Source organism: Ursus arctos, unplaced genomic scaffold, assembly GCF_023065955.2.
Source record: "Ursus arctos isolate Adak ecotype North America unplaced genomic scaffold, UrsArc2.0 scaffold_17, whole genome shotgun sequence".
In the NCBI taxonomy this organism is placed as follows: Eukaryota; Metazoa; Chordata; class Mammalia; order Carnivora; family Ursidae; genus Ursus; species Ursus arctos.
In genome coordinates, this window is record NW_026622841.1 from 10,952,922 (window position 1) to 10,972,732 (window position 19,811).

Here is a 19,811-nt window from a genome sequence, read left to right on the forward strand (position 1 = left end):
AGCTTTTCTTCCTAAAGTGAAAATAATAATAGTTTCACACGGTCATTTATTTTGTCTAACACATTCTTCCATCAAAGCAAATATGGCTTCTTAGTATGCCCTGCGGTGTTACCTTCACAGAAAATAAAAATAAAGGAAATGTTACCTTCTGTATAGTAATGATTCCTTCCTGGGTGTCTTTGTCAACAGAAATCTTGAAAATCCCCAGTCCGTCACCATCCACGATTTTGTATTCCATTTCAGCATTAGCGCCTATGTCTGCATCAGCTGCCTTGATTCTAGCCACAACGGAGGCCACTGGCAATGACTCTGGGACGTTATACTGGTAGGACCCTGTGAAAGTCACATCAAGGAATGAACAAACTACACAAAAGCTAACCAATACATACTTGACTATTTGGCTGTTTTGCAACATCTTTGCTTAATTTGTTTTACTAAAAAAGATGCTAAGTCAATAGGAGATAAATGACAAGTTTCACATAGACTCAAGACATTTCTTGGTGCTGATCTAATAATAATTAATACGTGACAGCAGAAACAGCCTGAGGAAGACATGATAAGAGTCTCCATTCCTGTATTTCTAGTGGTGAGAAATAAGCTATTTTTAATAATAGAATAGATTTAAAATAATTAAACATAAGATTAACATGTAACCACTGAATCTAAATAATTAAAATATAATTAATATAAGTATTAAACAATAAAAACAGTACAGCTTAGGCTACAAATGGGCAAATACAAGCCTAAATAAATCTGATTACTTATTGTTAGGATTTACATAAGAGTGTCTTTTACTAAGAAAGTTTCAGACAACTGGACAAGGACATTAATGAAAGACCACATTAGCCTTGTTTTAGCTCATAAATTTATTAGGAATAAGAGTTATCTCTGTGGGTTGGATGTGGAACTGATTTGGGACACAATGGCACAAGAGCAGAGGCGATATTATTTGAATCCAAGGAAAGAAGGGTATAATAGAGAAGCTTTTTAACTTTCTTTTGTAAAAATTCCTCTTCACCATCCTGCAAATCAAGGGGAAAAAAAAAAAAAGTTTGGAAAGCAGATGACCATGAGTCATCCCTTCAAAACTAGAAAACTCCTCAGAACCATTTTTCTCTAATCACCTGTTTTTTCCTGCTTTCTCCACCTATTCCATTCCCTTCTGGTTGTTAAATGTGGTGTATTTTCACTTTCTTAGGAAGAGAAAAAGAAAGATTCCCTTCAAAGGAACTGAAGAAGGAAAATGTATCCATATGAAGGGACCACATTTTCAGCTCAGAATTATTATTGTTAGCAATTTTCTAAATTTTGTGAACAGTCACTGATTTAAAAAAAATAATTACAAGATATGCTGATGACTTTTGAGTGACCCCTTTCACATATCCACGAGTATGGTTAGTAAAATCCAGAAATTTTAAGGATAGAATATTAATGACACATGGTAGAGAGAATCCCAGAAAAAATGAAAAACCTAATGACATATCCTTGGCTTCCCTCACTTTAATAAGCAGGTAAGTGAGTATCTAGTGAGCTAGAAACCCTGTACTGTGTCTTATCAAATCATGACAACTGAAATAACAAAACTTCTAAGTATCAATTCTTACCACTCTAGGCTTAAAGAAAAATAGTTAATTTGATTATGAGCCAAATATAATTCCATTATGGTTTTGCTTATTCTACAACCTTCCTCTCGTCTCCCATTATAAGCTATCAAGGACAAAATCAAGGATGAGTTCATTTTTTATGAGTGGTAAACTTGGAGTCATTTCACTTTATATTGTTAGGAGGTATTAAAATATCTGTTGTATAACAATATCATAAAATAATATTACATATTAAAAATATGTAAAATAAAAATGAAAGATCCAAAGATGGAGTATTTGCAGGAAAACACAGTGACTTTCATGTTTGCAGAGAAAGCTTCCTTGACATTGTTCGCTTCTAAGATCTGTTTTTGTAAGGGAGCTTCATTATTCGTGTCTATCAAACATTTTAAAGACATCATAGTCTATACAATTTCCTTATTTTCCTGAGCGTTGTAAAGAAATACCACACACACTTACAGAACAACAAAAAAAAAAAAACTACAAGAGAGTGAGATGAAATGCTTTTCTATAATCAAGACATTTCTACCTAGAATTTTTTCCCCCTTCTTCTTGGCTAAGTCAAAAGCCACTTTGGTCATAGAAACTAAATTGAGGGCATGTGGTTTTCTGGTTCTTTGAATTGACTTCTTTTGAAACACTGAATGTTTGCACAAGAAAGAGATGGTAGAACTGCTAAAGGAATGTTTAATGTGCATGAAGTGGTAAAAAAAAAAAAGTGTGGAGTAAAAAATGAAAAAGTTTAGTGCTCTTCAATTTTTATCTTTACAGATAAATCAATACCTTTAGTGTATAGAATGCATGAAATGTTATCTTGAATGTTACAATAGGCAACAACCTTATAACTTACAGAACGTGTACAAAGAATATCTTAGAATGAAAAGATGAATATATAAATAAACTTAATAACTGTTGGCATTAACAATGTGAACCAAAGAAAAACCATATTATATTGAAGACAGAAGTAATACAAAGATATGATTGCCTCTTCATTTTCAATACCCTTATTATTCCACACTTCTGAATTAAAACCATGCCCCTGATAAAACGAGATTGTGGGAGAATGTAGGAAGAGAAGTTTTGAGAAAGTATTTGGAAAGATTCCTTTTTAAAAGACATTTTTACAGACTGGCAAGGAAAGTTAGGGCACTTGCAGCATTTAGCAAAGCAGCTTACTTCGAGGAAAGCGCGGTGGGTTATCGTTGACATCAGTCAGGGTCACGGTGACCGACGTAGTTCCTGACAGTCCTCCATTTTGACCAACCATATCCTTTGCCTGAATAACAAGCAAATACTGGTCTTTAGCCTCTCTATCCATGTTTGGAAGGGCGGTCTTGATGACTCCTGTAAAATTTCAAATCCCAGTAAAACGCATCATGAATCATTGCATTTATATTAGCGAAGAACACTGATACAGGTAGCAAGTCCCTCCTGAGTTGTGGCCTTTTGTTGTTTTATTTTAAATAATCTTACTGCCTATTAAAGACCAAAGGGACATAATAGTTATATACAATATTACAAAACATGGACACTGATGTGACATGGAAAAGCAGAGCTTCTCAATATTGGATAGAGAGGATTATCTTTCGGTTTTATGAAAATATGTTTCGGAAATACCAGCTTACAAATAAATAACATGAACTCCTCATCTAAAATAATGGGCAGTAACCTGTAAAGGTACATGACAATGAAACTCTCCTTTTCTTCTCTTTCACCCTCTCTAACCACTTAACTCCCAGGTGATGTGAAATCACTATAACCTTTCAGTTATGGTTCTTATTACCTCTCTTTGAGCAAAATGGCTGAAAGAGTCTACAAGAAAAAAATGAGAGTGATTTATGTTTAACAAGAAAAACACGATTTCAAACTATGGCTATGGTTGTGGATGTGGTCATGATGCAGGATGATCTTATGCGGTATCAAAAGATCTGAGAAAAAGTACTAAAGATGAGAATGACTATGTTAATATAAATCAGCAACACTGAAAACATTCATGTGTTTAGTTGTTGTTTCTAATCAATTGCATTGAATATTGATCGCCCTTAAGACTTTATATGTATAAGAAATTGATTTCAGAGTTTCATTTTGCTCGATGGGGAAACTTGACAGAATAATCATTGGTACAGTAAAATAGTTGTTTTATAACTATTTAATTACTGCCTAAGTATATTAGGCAATAATATTTAATTATGGGATGAAATTTAGTTTAATGTTATATGCAAATATATAAATGATGTATATACCTAATATACTTAGTATATGTACATAGAGGTGATATCAAATAAAAACGTAATTAATATTGATCTATATAAGACCTTGAACTAGCAATATGAGGTCATCTTTACTAATTAAATATAAAGAGTTCAGAATCCTACTCAATTATTTCTTGCAATTTCATCTTTTCCAACAAAGACTATGTCTTACCTATCCACCTAGGACTATAGCCTGAAAGAAGTCTAATCTATTTTATTAAACAGATTCTACTTTTTATGGGGAAGTCAGGACTTAAATCCTCATTGACTCAGACCTGAGGAAGAGAAACTTGGTATTATGGACTTCTCAGTAGCAAAACAGCAAAACCGGGTTGCTTGGAAGAGAATGGTTCTTCAGGAATAAAATAATTGCAAAGAATTGTTTAAATTGGGATGAAGGTTCTTTCTTTCCTCGTGCTTAGCATAAAAATGTTATATCCTCCAAATTTATAATTTTATAATTTTTTAAAAGCTGCCAATTTAAATTGTTTAAAGACTGTTGGCTTGATGTACACATGTAATAATGGTCTTATGTATAATATATAATATATATAATGTGTGTTATATTTTATTTATAGTGTATGTTATATTTCAGCACCAAGCATAAGCCTAGGGGAAACTATACAAGGCCCGCCTTATACTTCATAATATTCTACAGTTTGGTAACTGTTCTAGGGGTGGGAAACGGATGAGAAAATCTTTTCAATAGCATAGGAAAAATTTAAGCAAGTTGTTATTAGTTCCCAAGATTCCAAGTTAAACAACACTCATACTGTCTTAAGTAATCTATTTTTGTTTAGTCTGAGCACTAGCCATCAAACACAAACACACCCATATACACATCAACGACACATCAGTATTTTAAGTGTTTAAATTATGCTTCTTTGAGTTAAGACAGTTCTGTTGTTTTTAAACATTGACCACTTTTCCTATCGGGCAGTGTTGCTACAAGCACAGCAATACAAGGTCAGTTTAAGTAACTCCTTCCCTGAATTCTTTTGGCTATCTACACACTGCTTATAGTTAATATGTGAAATATTAAAGGAACATGAAAATCATAAGAAACAGTCACATAGTAATCTGGTTTGATCAGTGTCTAATACATATTCTTCTTAGTGTCATAATGATTCCATGTGTATTTCATATTTGTTCTTCAATATTTCTGTTAACTCCATAATACAACAAGTGCTGATCTCAGTAACAACATTACTGAGCATAAACAGTCTTTGTCTAGGAGCTCTGGGACTTACATCTCTCCATCATTTTCCTTTCTTTGGTTTCAGATGTTCATCATCCTTTATTTATTTGTAACTCCTTTTTTTTTTTAATAAGCTGAGGATTGGCTGTCTTGAATATTTGATCATTAAGCGTATCATTAGATGACAAAATATTAATGAGTTATGTTTAGAATCAGTTCCTATTCATTGTTTCTTTTCTTTTTTTAACTCCGTGCATCTCTTATTTTTCCTTCCAATATCAATAGGCACAAGTGAGCTTTCATCTTTGCACCTTTATAATGATGGGGAGAGGCCTTAATATCTCAACTAATCAGCAAGGAAAACACTGTTGCCTCATCCTCTCATGGTTTTGCTTGGTGGCACTATTTTTGTAAGGAAATACAACATTATTAAGAAAGAAGTCTGGTAGTCAAAGTTACTCACTTATTTTTCACGCCTCTAATTGTTTCTTTACAAGTGACCCTATAAATAGCACTTTTCCAAAGTAAAAATGATCACAACGTTTGCAAAGTAACCGGGTGGCAAAGGTAATTTCCAAATACCTCAAATATTAAACATATTTTTGACAAGAATGGAATAATTAGGAGAGAAGTGAATTTAAATAAGGATATTCAAAAATAATAGATTTCCAGTCCCATGACTTTTGCTAGCTCTTTACTTTTAAGTAAAACTGTCCACATTTGTCTACATTTGGAAAAAGAGTTCTCATGCACTGGATTTGATTTGCATTTTGCTGTATATTATGGAGAAACACACATACAGCAAATTGCTAACACTACATCTCTGAAGTAGTAAAGGCCAGTTTTGTCTAGACAGAGCCCCACAGTTCTGTGAGATTTTCATGGAAGACAACAACATTATTTAATTTCAATATCAGTCATTTTAAGCCACTTATGATGAGAAGAATATTTCCTATAGCTCTTTAGAAAAGAGATTAGCTCAGATTTTAAGCTTTCTGAATAATAATTTTTCTATAGATGTATCATCTGACCCAATAACCCAGAATTTTCCGTTTATTTATAATCCATGATCACAAAAAGTACTGTGCATATGAAACATAAATTTATCAACACTATTGCTCAACAGCTGTCTGGTTTTAAGTCTAGGAATAAATTTTCAGATGATTCTTTAATTTCCTAACAGCCATTGATGATTTTTTTTAATATGTTTTTTTTTTTTTACCATGGAATTTCTTAAGACGTATATATGTACTAAATGTAATGGATAAGAGCTGGCTCTAAAATCCACCCCAGTTTAGGGAACCAAACAACCATTGAGGCCTGGTATCTACACACTCAGGTCTTGGACTGGTCTAGGGGTCCAGGCAACCACATGACCCAGGTAACACAGGGCTACAAAGCTTCATGCCATGTGGATCTGAGACACATTAGAGTACATGGTGAATCTCTTCCTATTCATTTATATTTCTTTCTAAATTTTGGATCGAAGCCGTGTTTATATTTGGTTGTCTCCCTGTAGGTGAAACATATAATAGAATCATAAAGTCAGAGGAGGACCAATGATAGCAAACATGGAAGCTTCTAGAACACTAAACAATTTCAGAGTTGTCATCAATGAAGAGTCCCTGAGGAAGGTACTCCTGTAACCTCTGAGAGGACATCCTCAGCAAGCCCAAGAGGAGTGAGGGTCCTCCACACCATAAGCCACTCCACAGAATGGAATGCATTTGAAGGGCTTATGGGGGGGGGGTCTTTGTTATGACTATATTACTTACATAAAATTACGATGTAACAAGTGGGTATGTAATATATGATGCAGGTATCGTGCAGCCACACCTCTTATGTTTAAGAAGGAACTCGTAAATGACAAGTGGTGTTTTATCATTCAATCCATTTTTCAGGGCCAACTTCATGGCCATATGACTTGTGCAGGCACACAGGTCCCATGCTCAGTTTCTTGTTCTGTTGATAATATCTCGAAATCCTAGTAATTTTAGAAGACAGGGCCTGCATTTCCATTTTGAACTGCAAATTACGTAGCCAGTCCTGCCATGTATCAAATAGACTGAAACATGGGTCTATTTGCTTACAGGTCACAGAGTAGACGAACACCTTAGAGTAACCCACCACCAGCCTCCCAGCAGCTTGTGGTCATTATGGAGATAAGGGATGGGAACCTCTGCAGTCCTTTTAATGTTGCCTTATAGTGCTTCTAGTGCCATTCTGTTTGCTTATTAGAGCAAATTCTTAGCATTGGCTTTTGCAGCTACTCACATTCTTGTTTTATGGATGGAGAAATGAAGGTGGAAAATATAGTTACCCTCTGGCCATTTGGCCTGTGAGTAGTATTACAGGTGTAATGTGACTGGAGGTTTTAGCCATGCTAGGTTCATGATGTGGGATTAATAAATGGCAATGGGTATTATTAATATGAGAAAAAAACCAGAAGTTAAACTTATAGAAATGCACCTAACAGTGATTCCCTGTGCCTATTTTTACAAGATCTTGATTTAGCATATTTTCAGTATTTTTCCTATCAAAAATTTTACTTTCGTCTCAAAAACTCTTAGATTTAAAGATTTAGAAATTGATGTTATTTCTCACATAGATAAAAATCAGACTGACACCAACCATGAAGACTAAAGTTGAACTTGATTCACAGATATCCATGGCTTTAAGGATTGAAAACTTTCCATTTTGGTGAAAAAATAGATTTTTTTTTTGCAAAGAATACACTATCCACATTATAAATTAGCAGGGGACAAAAATTCCCAGGATATCTCTGCACTAATGACTCTAGAAAGAGAAGTCCCAATGATTGCTATAATTACAGTATGAAAAACTTTAAACAAAACAAAATTAAGCCTCTTCATCTCCTACAATACACAATCCTCGAGATTCTGAAATTAGAATTAATTTGAAGTACTAATAACTGTGATCTCATGATACAGACTACTGTCCACTTTCTCAATCACAGGCCTCACCTCCACAGGACTTAAGCAAAAATGATCATCCTACCACAAAGCTAAAATCACAAGCCAATCATTAGTACCAGCAAAATATTTAACCCTGGGGATTAGTGCATGCTATTTCTGGACAGGTTATATAATGCAGGAGTGTATAATTTGTGAGCAAATTGTCAGAAACTTGTCAATGTCTCTGTAGGCTGTAAAGAGTAGATTTATAAGGGAATGGGTGGGTGTTTGAATTTAGGCTTCTCAGATCTATCACTAAATCAACCACAAGCACACGTTCCACATTCATAGGATTCATATCATAAATCAAATACTTTTGTTTACTTCTCCTTCAATACTTGCTTAATCAGAACTGTTTCTTCTCTGTTAGACTTTCCAGGTGGCTTCCAGACTCTACCACTATATTGGTATAAATTACGCAAAGCAGTCTCTGTAAAATCTCTAATGGTGAGCTAGGATTGAATTTATTTTTCCACTCATGCACATTACAACTATCATTTTCAAAAGACACTTAAAATATTTATCCTCCATAGCGATTTGAAAATGAATTAATATTACCATTTATATGGAAAACAGCGTAAGTACCATTAAAATAATCATTTAAGGTCACAGGTACTATCCAATAATCATAAACTTGGCACGTCGAAGAATAATTTTCTTCACGATAAAGACAAAATTATTACAACATAGAGAAATTTTTGATTTCATGGTGAGGAAGACCAGTGGCACAAACTATCCATCTCCACACTCGCCCCGCCTTCCTCCACTCAGAGCCAGAAAAGCAGAATAGATAAAATGTTATTTTATAACCACGACAACAGTGCTCCAAATTAGAGTCTTACTTAATGTAAACTAGTTCAGCTTAAAAGCAAAACAGAACATCGAGCCAACCAACCACACAGTCTATCCAGGCAGTCAGGCAACTCATAAAAAATATGTTGTTTTCTTCTAACATTAAAAAAAAATCAATTTAGTTTTTGACTTAGCAGATCATCATCCTAATTTTTACGTTTAAACTAGTTCTCCTAAGTAAACCAGACTCTGAAAGGGTAAGCTGGACCTACTACCTATTCTGTTGCATGGCAGCCAGGGTTTTGCTTGACATTGAAATTTAACTGTGTGTGATTCCTACGTGAATTAGTTAAAGAAAGCAAGACCAAAAGAAAACTTGATGTAACTAATCAATATTTTCTTATCTAGTCAGGAGAGAGCCGCTGAAATACTTTCTTAACATACGATACTTTAACTTTGATAGAAATTCAGATAAATGTAATAAAATAGTCTTGGAGGATACTAACGCCTCTATAAATAATATGCTGTTTATCAGCACGGTTCACATATTGAGAGAAGCACAATAGCCACGTAGTGCCTGTGATCAGTGCCAACCATATCAAATAAAAATAACTAATATGAATTCTGTGCCAAGATATAAACGAGGACATTACAAGAAGAGTCCCATTTCACCGTTTACCTGTTTTTGGTTCCACCGAGAAGTACGGCTGTCCCTGCAGAATGCTGTAGACCACTCGGGCGCTGTTGCCATACGTAGGATCATCCGCATCGGTTGCTGTCACTTGTACCACTGAGGTCCCTACGTGCCAAGCCAAAAACCAATGAATTAAAAACTTCCAAATGCCACAAAACATAACGATTCACAGAATGCTGAACATGCTACAGTTGTTTTTAATTACTTTCTTTTTTCATGTTTCAAGGCATATGAAAAATCGACGTATTTTCTGTAAAAGACAAACCCAAAATGAAGACGAATGCTAATGAAGCCCTCAGAAAGATTTAAGGGATACAAAAATATGTTAGGGGAAAAATAAGATGGACGATGCACATTAGAAGGAGATTCAGAATTGGAAGGGACTCAAATTTTCGGCATCTCATCCATCAGGGTCAGGTAACAAGTTTTTATCAAGAGCCATCTCTAGAAGTCTCAATTACTGTCCAAAAGGCAGTGTGACAAGTCACAGCATCTTGACACCCAAGTCACTGAGGGGATCTCACTATTATAGCGGAGTCGAGCCAGACAGAAAATGAAGCTTCATTAACCGAATAAAAAGTATCCGATGGATCCACTTAACTGGATATTAGGTGGTATCTCTTCAGGGATAGTTTTAGTTTTCATTTGTTTCTATGAATTGATTTAAAAATAAAAGCATAAAATGAAAATTTAAACCATCCCCCCAATGGAAAGAAAGCATGGCAACTGTAAAAATTGCATTATTAGTTGTTTTTCTATATTTTCTATATTTTATTTTTTTTCTATATTTTCTATATTTCTATATTTCATGTGATAGAATGTCCCACTGCTTCTTTGTTTTCCACATGGAAAGCATTTATTGTGATGTGTTCTTTTTATTTCCATTTGGAGCAGAATCTTAAAAATGTTACATTTACTTAGTTTACATATTTAAGCACATGCTATTTTATCATTTATGTCCTATTGATGGGAATGGAACAAGTCTCCTTTTTTGTATTCTTCTAAGGCTTTAATTTGTTTCTAGTAATTTATCAAAAATAATTTTAATCTAACATCTCATTTCAATATATTTCTAAAGGGATTTCCCTAAGTCCTTTAAATAAGTCATTAATGTCCATTTTGTTACAAATCTATTGTCTTTTCCACACTACGATTTTCCTCACCCGTGCCATTTTCTTTAAAAATGGGTGTGTATTATGAACCTATGTATTTGGCACTTTTTTAAAATTCTGATTTTTTTTTTTTTAATTCAACGGACTTGATTGATTGTGCCCTGTAGATGCCTGGTAGGACCAAACAGCAAATGATGCATATTTAAGAATATTTTTACAAATTAAATTTTGATTATTTTAATTAAAAATGTTAGAATTAATGGCATTGATATTCTCTGTTTTCTCCACCATGCACCATCTTTACAGGAATATTTACTCTGGTGACATGCTTAAGTATTGATTTCCTACTTCATTTGAAAAGGAAAGTGCTTTAAACAAAATAATCAAAACTACTTTAGTAAATTTGGTTGTACATAATTTTTTTCTAAAGTGTTCACTAAGAAATTTACTTTATATATACATACACATACACACAACACACATGCACACATATTTTTAAACCACTCTAAACTGTCCGTGCTTATCTATGCTCTCCTGGAAATGAATGAACTATCCCAGGGCTTATTAGTGGGTTTTCAATCTTGCGGTTAGCATCCAATGAAAAACACAGCCCTGAATATTAAATACTGAATGCTTGTGTTGTATACGCCATACTGTTTAGTAGCTATTAAAACTATTTGGTCAGAATTAAACCCTTTTAAACTACAGCTACTATTTAGTGGCTATTAAAACTATTTGGTCAGAATTAAACCTTATTAAACTACAACTCACTATAAATCCACATATTTAATGTAGACATCCATTGTTCTTAGTTCAAATTTCGATATTATTTCAGAATTCTCAATGTCAATTAAATCCTGAAGGCACTTGAAAATCATCTTCGGAAAAGTTCTGAACCAGCTGCAATTGATCGAATAACTCAAATAACTTGCATGCGTGCATAATAATCATGCCGCTTGATAACGGAGTGGTACCACTGAAACCAAAACGACAGTGCATTATTTAGCCTCTGAAAGAACACAGTTCACATTAATCCAATTTGCATGGCTCCATTCTACGTAGCAAAGGAAACACCGTAGCAAGCCAATGAAGAATGCCCATCACGCCCACATGAAAATTATAGAGTCGAGCTGACTTGCTCAAACACACCTCAAAGCTTCCTGTTTTTCTAAACACTACTACTTTGGGGAGGACAAAGTGCCTTCTCTTTTCTCTAAAACCTGCAAATCTTGTTGGGGCTGCTGTGGTCCTAGTTGTTGTTAAGCAACAGCAAGCAACACTGAAGATGGAGGCAGTGTTGAGAAAGTGTGAATAAGCCTGTTTGGTCAAAGAAATGCTCACTTCAAAGCTAACTACAGTAGAAAATGCTGCCTCCGTGGCTCTGAATTTTTCCAGACCACGAGCACCCGCTCTTCTGGTTCGTTTTCTGTTTGTATTTCTTTAGCAGCCAGAGCAGTGGTGCCCAAATAATTTTCACTCTCCCATCTGTTAGAAACTTGGGGTCACTAAACTGTGGTTCCCCTAAAGGGTACACATAATACATATCTTTGCAATTCCACTTCCTAACGTAGTCGATCTGTTGGCTGAAAGCTGGAATGAGTGAAGTGACCTTTATTTAATATAAAACAAATCACATTAGGTAAAATATTCACCTGTTAAAATACAAATTCAATTATTACTTTAAATAACTGTCTTACTTCAAGACTAAAAATGACAGGAAATAAATATATAAATCAACTGGTCTATTTAAGCCCCATATATTTTTTTTTATTATTGTTTCGTAAGATCACCTAAAATTGCATACTGGCTAAAAATTATTCCAAAGAATCAATTGTTTAAAACTGAGTTTTCATCATTTGATAGAAATAAAGAATATACCAGAAGTACTTTACTTTCTTGTTTTCCAGTAATGGGGCAATGTGAAAAACCCTCTAAATAAAGGTCTTCATGACTCTTTTTTATATCTCAAATGGAGTATCACCTTACCATTATTATCAATTCAATATAAATTTTCACGCATCTAAGTTTCTGGAGAAATTACACAAAGATTAGTGGTGGCATATGAAGGGACTTTGTGGGTTCACGCCTACTCTACAAGCAAACAGACCCACTGATCTAAATGTTAGATGGGCTCCCTGATAACCTTGGCCACAGAAACATTCTTAGAAGAGGGAATCATTAATCCTACTCAGGAGAAAGAAGAGATGACCATAGGCCAGTGTCTGCAAGGATTTTCTTTTTTAACTTCTTAGGGGTACTTTTAATCATTTTTTAAATTAAATATTACATTGAAACAAGAATGTAAGACATGAGCAATGTACTAAAGACATTGAGAGCCCCATGGAAAAGGAAATTTTTCCTAATTTTCTGTAGAAATAGAAGAACGATTTCAATAACTAGATTTAGACACGGGCTCTTAAGGCATCTCAAACTTTCCCCTCATCCTCCCTAGGAATTGCCGTGCCAACACTAATGTGATTTTTTTTTTTCCGGTACGATGATCTACTTTTAAACACGGAGCCCCTAAATTCAGACCCTGCCAAAGCAGCATGTTCTTTACTTACCCACAGGAGACATTTCGGGAACTCCCGCCGTGTATGGGCCATCCAAGAATTTGGGTTCGTTGTCGTTGATATCCTGAATCTTGATGACAAACTCGGACTCAGGCTCCACAGGCTTGTTGGTGAGCCTGTCCAGTGCCTGGGCTCGGAGCGTGTAGTAGGCCTGCTCCTCCCGATCCAGCCTCTTGGTAGCATGAATATCCCCAGTGTTCTCATCAATAATGAAAATGGAACTTGCCCCTTCGCCTGACAAGATGTATTTGATGGAACCATCTCCTTTATCAACATCAGAGTGAAGCTGGTGAAAAATTCATGTGAGATGAGATTAACTTACAAGAGAGTCAGCGATATGGAGATATGTAAAAATAATTCTTATGTCAGGCAGCAGTACCCGGACTTTTATTGTTCTTGGAAAGATAAGCTGATGCTTATTGCGCACAGCAGAAAGGCTATTAGAATGTGTCAGCTTGCACTTGTGAGCAAGACAATTTCATTTCTTCCTGTAAACAGTCTCATTTCCAAAGGTATTTTCTATCATTCCCAAAGTTAGGAACTTGTGGTGGTGTTAATTTTTATCTGGTCTGTCCTTGCCAGTTTTAGCCATCTTCTTGGAACAGAGCATTCAGTAAACACGTATAATCGGTTGATTTGATCTTATTCCAAGCAAAGGGACTTGCTATAGAACATTGGCAAATTTAGATCTAATAAAGCATTTAATATGCTTAGAAACTCCCACATTCTTTAAGGACACCCTTCCCTCCCACCCCCTCTCAAGAGTAACAAGTATGGATGGATGTCCAGTCACTAAATCCGCCCCCAAATCCTGTTCTGTATTTTAAAACGTGAAGCCGAGAAAAATTACACTGCTCTCTGAAGTAGGAATTTTAAATCAGTATGTGCCTGAGACTTCAACTCAAACCTTTCTTGAAATACCAAGAACTGCATTAGATTTGCATGATTGACCCCGGCAATCGGCAGCAGGGCCAGCACCTACTGATTTGCATTTCGTATCTGGAACTGTCCCCTGCTGTATGTCAGCACGTTATGTTGAACAGAGGAACCTAAGGAAACTTAGACATAATTACACATTTTCCTGAACTTCATAACCTAAAAACACAGGACTCCATCTGTCGTCTCCACAATCTTTCATCCCCTACAACCGCCATCATCTGGACTTGGAGTGAGACGAATGCAAAACCCAATTTACCAAACGATAGAGGCTCCACACCGTCCTACAGAACTAGGTTTGCATTCTTTAAAAGACGAGGTGCTACAAACATGAAATATGGGACACGACTAGGGGAGGTGTGCCGTAGGACGCTACCTTCGTCCTGTGGGAGGTGGGGGGGAGGGGGTACCGCTTTCCACACCACGGTTTCTGTAAGCGGTTCTTCCCCCTCACCGTCACAGCTGTGTTTATGCTCTGCTCCAGAACACTCCAGGACCTGATTTCTCCTTTAGTTTCTGTAGTTTTTATCAGGCTCAGTAATACAAGAAATTAATTACTGGCACAAGTTATAATGTAGATTTGTTCGGTGTGGAATTATCTAGGGGATCACTGTGCCGCATGTTGACCCACCCATCTGGAAGGGCTGAATTCTTGAAATATGGTGAATTGCCTAATTTTCTTAAGTCACTCTCAGGGTTACTGTTGCTTCGATAGCTCCCTCGAGGAAGCAAGCAAGCTGAAAATCACTACAGTTTGGATTACTGAGATTCCTGTGTGTCAGGCACTGTTCCTAATGTTCTCTATATAGTAACTCAGCTCATGCTCACATTGAATGAATTCATTATCCCTATTAACAGATAAGGAAACTAAGGTAAAGAAAGGCTGAGTGCCTCGCCTGAGGTCACATGACCAGCGCTCTGTGGCTGCACCAGGATTACGAAAAACGGGGACTGCTAGAACGCTCAATCTCCACTGCCGGCAACAAGATCCTGCCTCGGGAGACGTGTGTGGTCCGGTGAGGTGCGGACATGAAAAGCTGCAGCAGAGGAAAATTCAGAGAAGGAAGGGCGCATGCACCCCCACCTCCGATCACCCCCAAGTCTCAAAGAAGCTTGGTGCTTTGAGTGGTTTCCATCAACACATTTTATGACTTGACAGAAGGGCCCTTTCTTGGCATTACACAACAGCAAAACACTCCGCCACCTTCAACAGCACAGAGCAAAAAACGACTCCTGAGACAAGTGCAGATGATGGATGAAAACAAGTTGTTTTAAGCTGCTGACATCTCAAGGACGCCCACCCCTCCACACACTCCTCACGGCTACTCTCCTCACCCTTCCTCACCCCATCCATGCCTCTCAGCGTTAGAAGAGTCTCACACTACCACTGACCTTGGTGTGAAACATTAGAGGACGATCCGATGACCACAGAAACACTTAAGTGACATACACCTTGTGTCTTTAATCAAAGGCTTGCTATGTCTTCTCAGTCTCATTAGGGACTACCATTTTTAGAACCAGTCCTTATGATTCATTTAACTAATTCCTGTCAGCTAATTGCTGTTTCTTTTTTTTTTTTTTTTAAGATTTTCTTTATTTATTCATGAGAGACAGAGAGAGAGAGGCAGAGGGAGAATCAGGCTCCCCGCTGAGCAGAGAGCCCGCTGTGAGGCTAGATCCCAGCACCCTGGAATCATGACCTGAACCAACCAAGTCACCCAGGCACCCTAACTGCTGTTTCCATTGCGTGGTGATACAATGCTCCCGTAGTACCCAGGTAAGGGAGAGAGGACACATTCCTTTTCAATACACAACACACATTAAATCCTGAGCTGATCTTCAGCCTGAGCTCTGACACTGTATTTCACATTCGTGGTATTGTTAATTGTTCTCCATCACTGACGGCATAAGGGCTCAAAGGAAAAAAAAAAAAAAAAGGTTCATATTGCTTGTTTCTCCAATCATCTGAGGATCAGGCTTCTTTTCTAGCCCCCCCCCACACACACACAAACATACACACACACTGCCCTCTGTCTCCGGAGCCCTGCATTTCTTCATCCTTCCATCACTGACACTTTTCTACCAGCTACGACCATCACTAGGCTTGTAATCACCGCTAGAATTCACAAGCAGAAAATTGCTTTGAGTGTCCTTGCAAGGTTAGTGCAAGCATCTGTATTTAAAAGTGGATGACCAACTCTGAGATGCTAAGATGGACTCCTAATTATCAGATGCAGTCAGACATTTAATCTGAGGCCATGTGCACTAATACTCTAATCTTAATAGGCAGAGTAAAACCCATGCTGTTAGCGAAAAACTATTATACTCCTCTGCTTTAAAGAAAATGCTCAGCATAGAAAAACTTGCAAGTGCAGAACTACCTAATAGCGACCTTAAGTAAAACACGTCTGTGTAGGCGCCCGCGTGCGCACACACATACGCAGGTACACACCGTCTTTGTGAATGACGATGACAGAGCGGAGAAACACTATTCTCCACAGCAAAAACTTCTGTGCAGTGAAAAATAAACAAGCGTTCTATGGTCCCACCATATGGCAAATGAATAAACAATAAAATATACAATTGAAAACAAATATTTGGGCAGAGTAGAACTTACAATGTTATGTCTATTTCATTCACAAATACCCTTATAAATGTGGTCTTATGAGTCACCTAAACAGTAACAACAAAACCTTGATTCATTAATCACCATACAAAACTCACCTTTACTGCATAGATTCCTAAATCCTATTCAAAATATTTGTTGTGACTCCAAGGTAAATGTTTACTACATCATCATCATCATCATCATCATTATTATTATTTTGCTAATAAACACAAACAGTGAGGAGCACACACATGCCTCTTAGCTGGGTCTAGCTCAAGACAAAAGAATCAGGAGAGAAGGAGATACAATCATTCTGCATTTCCTCTATGTCACTATGACAGCACCATGTATGGTAACAGCGTAAGGAATATCACTGTGTTGGACTCTTCATCAGTACACAGGCCAGGAATGGAAAGCACCCTTTACATGCACCCTAAAATGTAGTATGTTTATTTTTTTTAAGATTTTAATTATTTATTAGACAGAGAGAGAGAGAGAGCATAAGGAGGCGGAGACCATAGAGGGGGAGGGTGAAGCAGGCTCTCTGCTGAGCAGGGAGCCCAACATGGGACTCGACATGGGGCTCGATCCCAGGACACTGGGATAATGACCTGAGCCAAAAGCAGACAATTAACTGACAGAGCCACCTAGGCGCCCCTGTAGTATGTTTAGTAACCCACTATGGCTCTCTCACTCCCTGCTTGACAGAATACCTACTCATTACCTCTAATAGAGCAACTCTTTTTTTCTTTTTCAGTCTTTCACAAGAGCCCTAATTTGGAATCTTAAAATCTTTCACTAGGGCTATTATAAAACTCTCCAGTTCTTCTCCATTTTCTGTGTGTCAGAAATTATGTCTCTAAAATGCACACTGAATTATATCACACCCTCATCAAATACTTTTAATGGCTCTCCATGGTCTAGGGATTTACCCCAATTTCTAAGCATGGGGCTCCATGCAGCCCTATGCTAGCTCTTTCGTCTCTCTTTTCCATCACGTCTCAGAAGGCACTCCGTGCTCCAGCCACGTTGGCTGAGGACCACACTGCCCAAACCAAGCAAGCTGTGCCATCTTTTTCAACACAAGTCCTTCATCTTGCCGCCAACCGACATTCAGCTCAGCTTAATGCAAGCTCCCTTTCACTGACGTCTTAACAATCTTCCTATTTTTCTCCCACGGCATGCTGTTCGCCTTTCTCTGTTAGGAGGCATTTAATTCTGCTTCATATTGAAAATCTGGTTTATTTGTTTTCATCCAACCCTTTCTTTAATGTATAAACTCCTTAAGAGCTGGGTTCTTTTTTATCACCATATTCCACATTCTCAATAAACAGTTCATTGTCTTAAATTTAGTAAATTTATAATCCATTTTGTAAAATAGCAGTTCTATTGTTTTACTTTAATTTCTATCCTTTTAAGTTTTAATAGCATTAGGCAAAAAGAAAACAAACAAAAAACATCTTGTATCTCAGGGTTGTTCTCCCTAATCCTCTGATCTGCCTAGACAGAGCTCAGATACCCCATTTTCTATGTCCGTTGTAACATTTGGCAATTACTCCGAACTTGCATATTTACATATCTGTGTTCCCCAGGAGACAGAACCCTGGAGGGGCAGACAGGCTTTCTTATTCCTGTTTCCCGAGTCTTATGCAGTAGTGCACACACACATACACACACATACACACACACACACACACACACAGGTGCTGGTGGAGGGTTTTATAGACCTTTGGATGCCCTTGGATGAAAGAATCTCCATGTCCTTGATTAACTTATCTACTATTTAGTTTTTAATTTAAGATTATAAAGACCAGGGGCGCCTGGGTGGCACAGCAGTTAAGCGTCTGCCTTCGGCTCAGGGCGTGATCCCGGCGTTATGGGATCAAGCCCCACATCAGGCTCTTCTGCTATGAGCCTGCTTCTTCCTCTCCCACTCCCCCTGCTTGTGTTCCCTTTCTCGCTGGCTGTCTCTATCTCTGTTAAATAAATAAATAAAATCTTTAAAAAAAAAAAAAGATTATAAAGACCAAAACTAAAAACAGATCGATGCATTGCAGTTCTGACAATTTTCTTACATCTATTTAATTAACTAGGGCCTGATACGAACTACCTGGTCTAGTACCATCAATCTATCTGCTTAAAGTCTGAATATGGTGAATAAATCTGTTTAGTAAAGACTAAGGTAAAAAAAAAAAAAATCAAGTCACTATGTTGATCAACTTTTCTTCCGTGAACATCTTAAATTTTGCATGTTGTTCGATCGTACTGATGACCTTGTCTTTTAGTCACCTTCCCTGCAAAACGGAAGTAAAAAATACCTGTACTGGGACTTCACTGAACAATTGTGACAACTACTTGAGGTGACAGAGTAGAACACAATTCATTAAGGTAAAGCACTATAATAACCACAATTGTACTTTGTAATGTAACATACAAATATTCATGTGACAAAAAGAGGATTAAATCTAGACGTAAGATGATACTATATGGAAAGAGATAATGTTTATCATGAAAGCTTCGACACTAAAAAATAAAACTCAAGTCAACAAAGGTCTCTGTGATCTTCACTGACCTACATACAGTGAAGATGGAAATAATTAGTTTATATTCAGTTTTCCTTGTAATGAACATTTGAGTAAGAAAAATGCAAAAAGTCATTATTACAAAAATATAAAAGTTCACACTAGTGCTACATCTGTGTACAGAAATGGGGTAATGATGGCCGAGCAGCACGTTAATCAATCTGAGAATGATTTATATTGAATATTAGCAAAGGATTTCTAAGGTGACTTTCCTACCATTAGCTTACTTATTACAGACTCGCGATTTTTTAAAGTTTAAAAATACATTACAGATTGTTGAAACTCATGTGATTGACTAAACTTCCCCAGGCTAAAACTGGAAGTATAGAGGGCAGATTTAAACAATAGCTGGTAGAAATACAACCGCTCATGTATACACATTCCATGCAAGTTTTCTTTTCTCATTATGCTTTGTAATAGATATTTTCCACATGCCACTGGATACCATGTAATTATCAAGTTGTTGAAGAAATATTATAGACGAA

At 36.8% G+C, this 19,811-nt stretch overlaps 1 protein-coding gene across 1 annotated transcript in view; it reads right to left on the reverse strand.

Moving 5' to 3' along the window:
- The window catches only part of CDH7 (cadherin 7), a 105,391-nt gene that overhangs the window by 50,763 nt on the left and 34,817 nt on the right, over nt 1–19,811 (reverse strand). Inside the window, exons 2-5 of the mRNA XM_026496451.4 lie at nt 13,192–13,486; nt 9,501–9,620; nt 2,781–2,948; nt 146–333 (exon numbers count right to left, since the gene is read on the reverse strand). Of these exons, the coding sequence (XP_026352236.1) occupies nt 146–333; nt 2,781–2,948; nt 9,501–9,620; nt 13,192–13,486 (771 nt within the window). The remainder of the gene's footprint in view (nt 1–145; nt 334–2,780; nt 2,949–9,500; nt 9,621–13,191; nt 13,487–19,811) is intronic.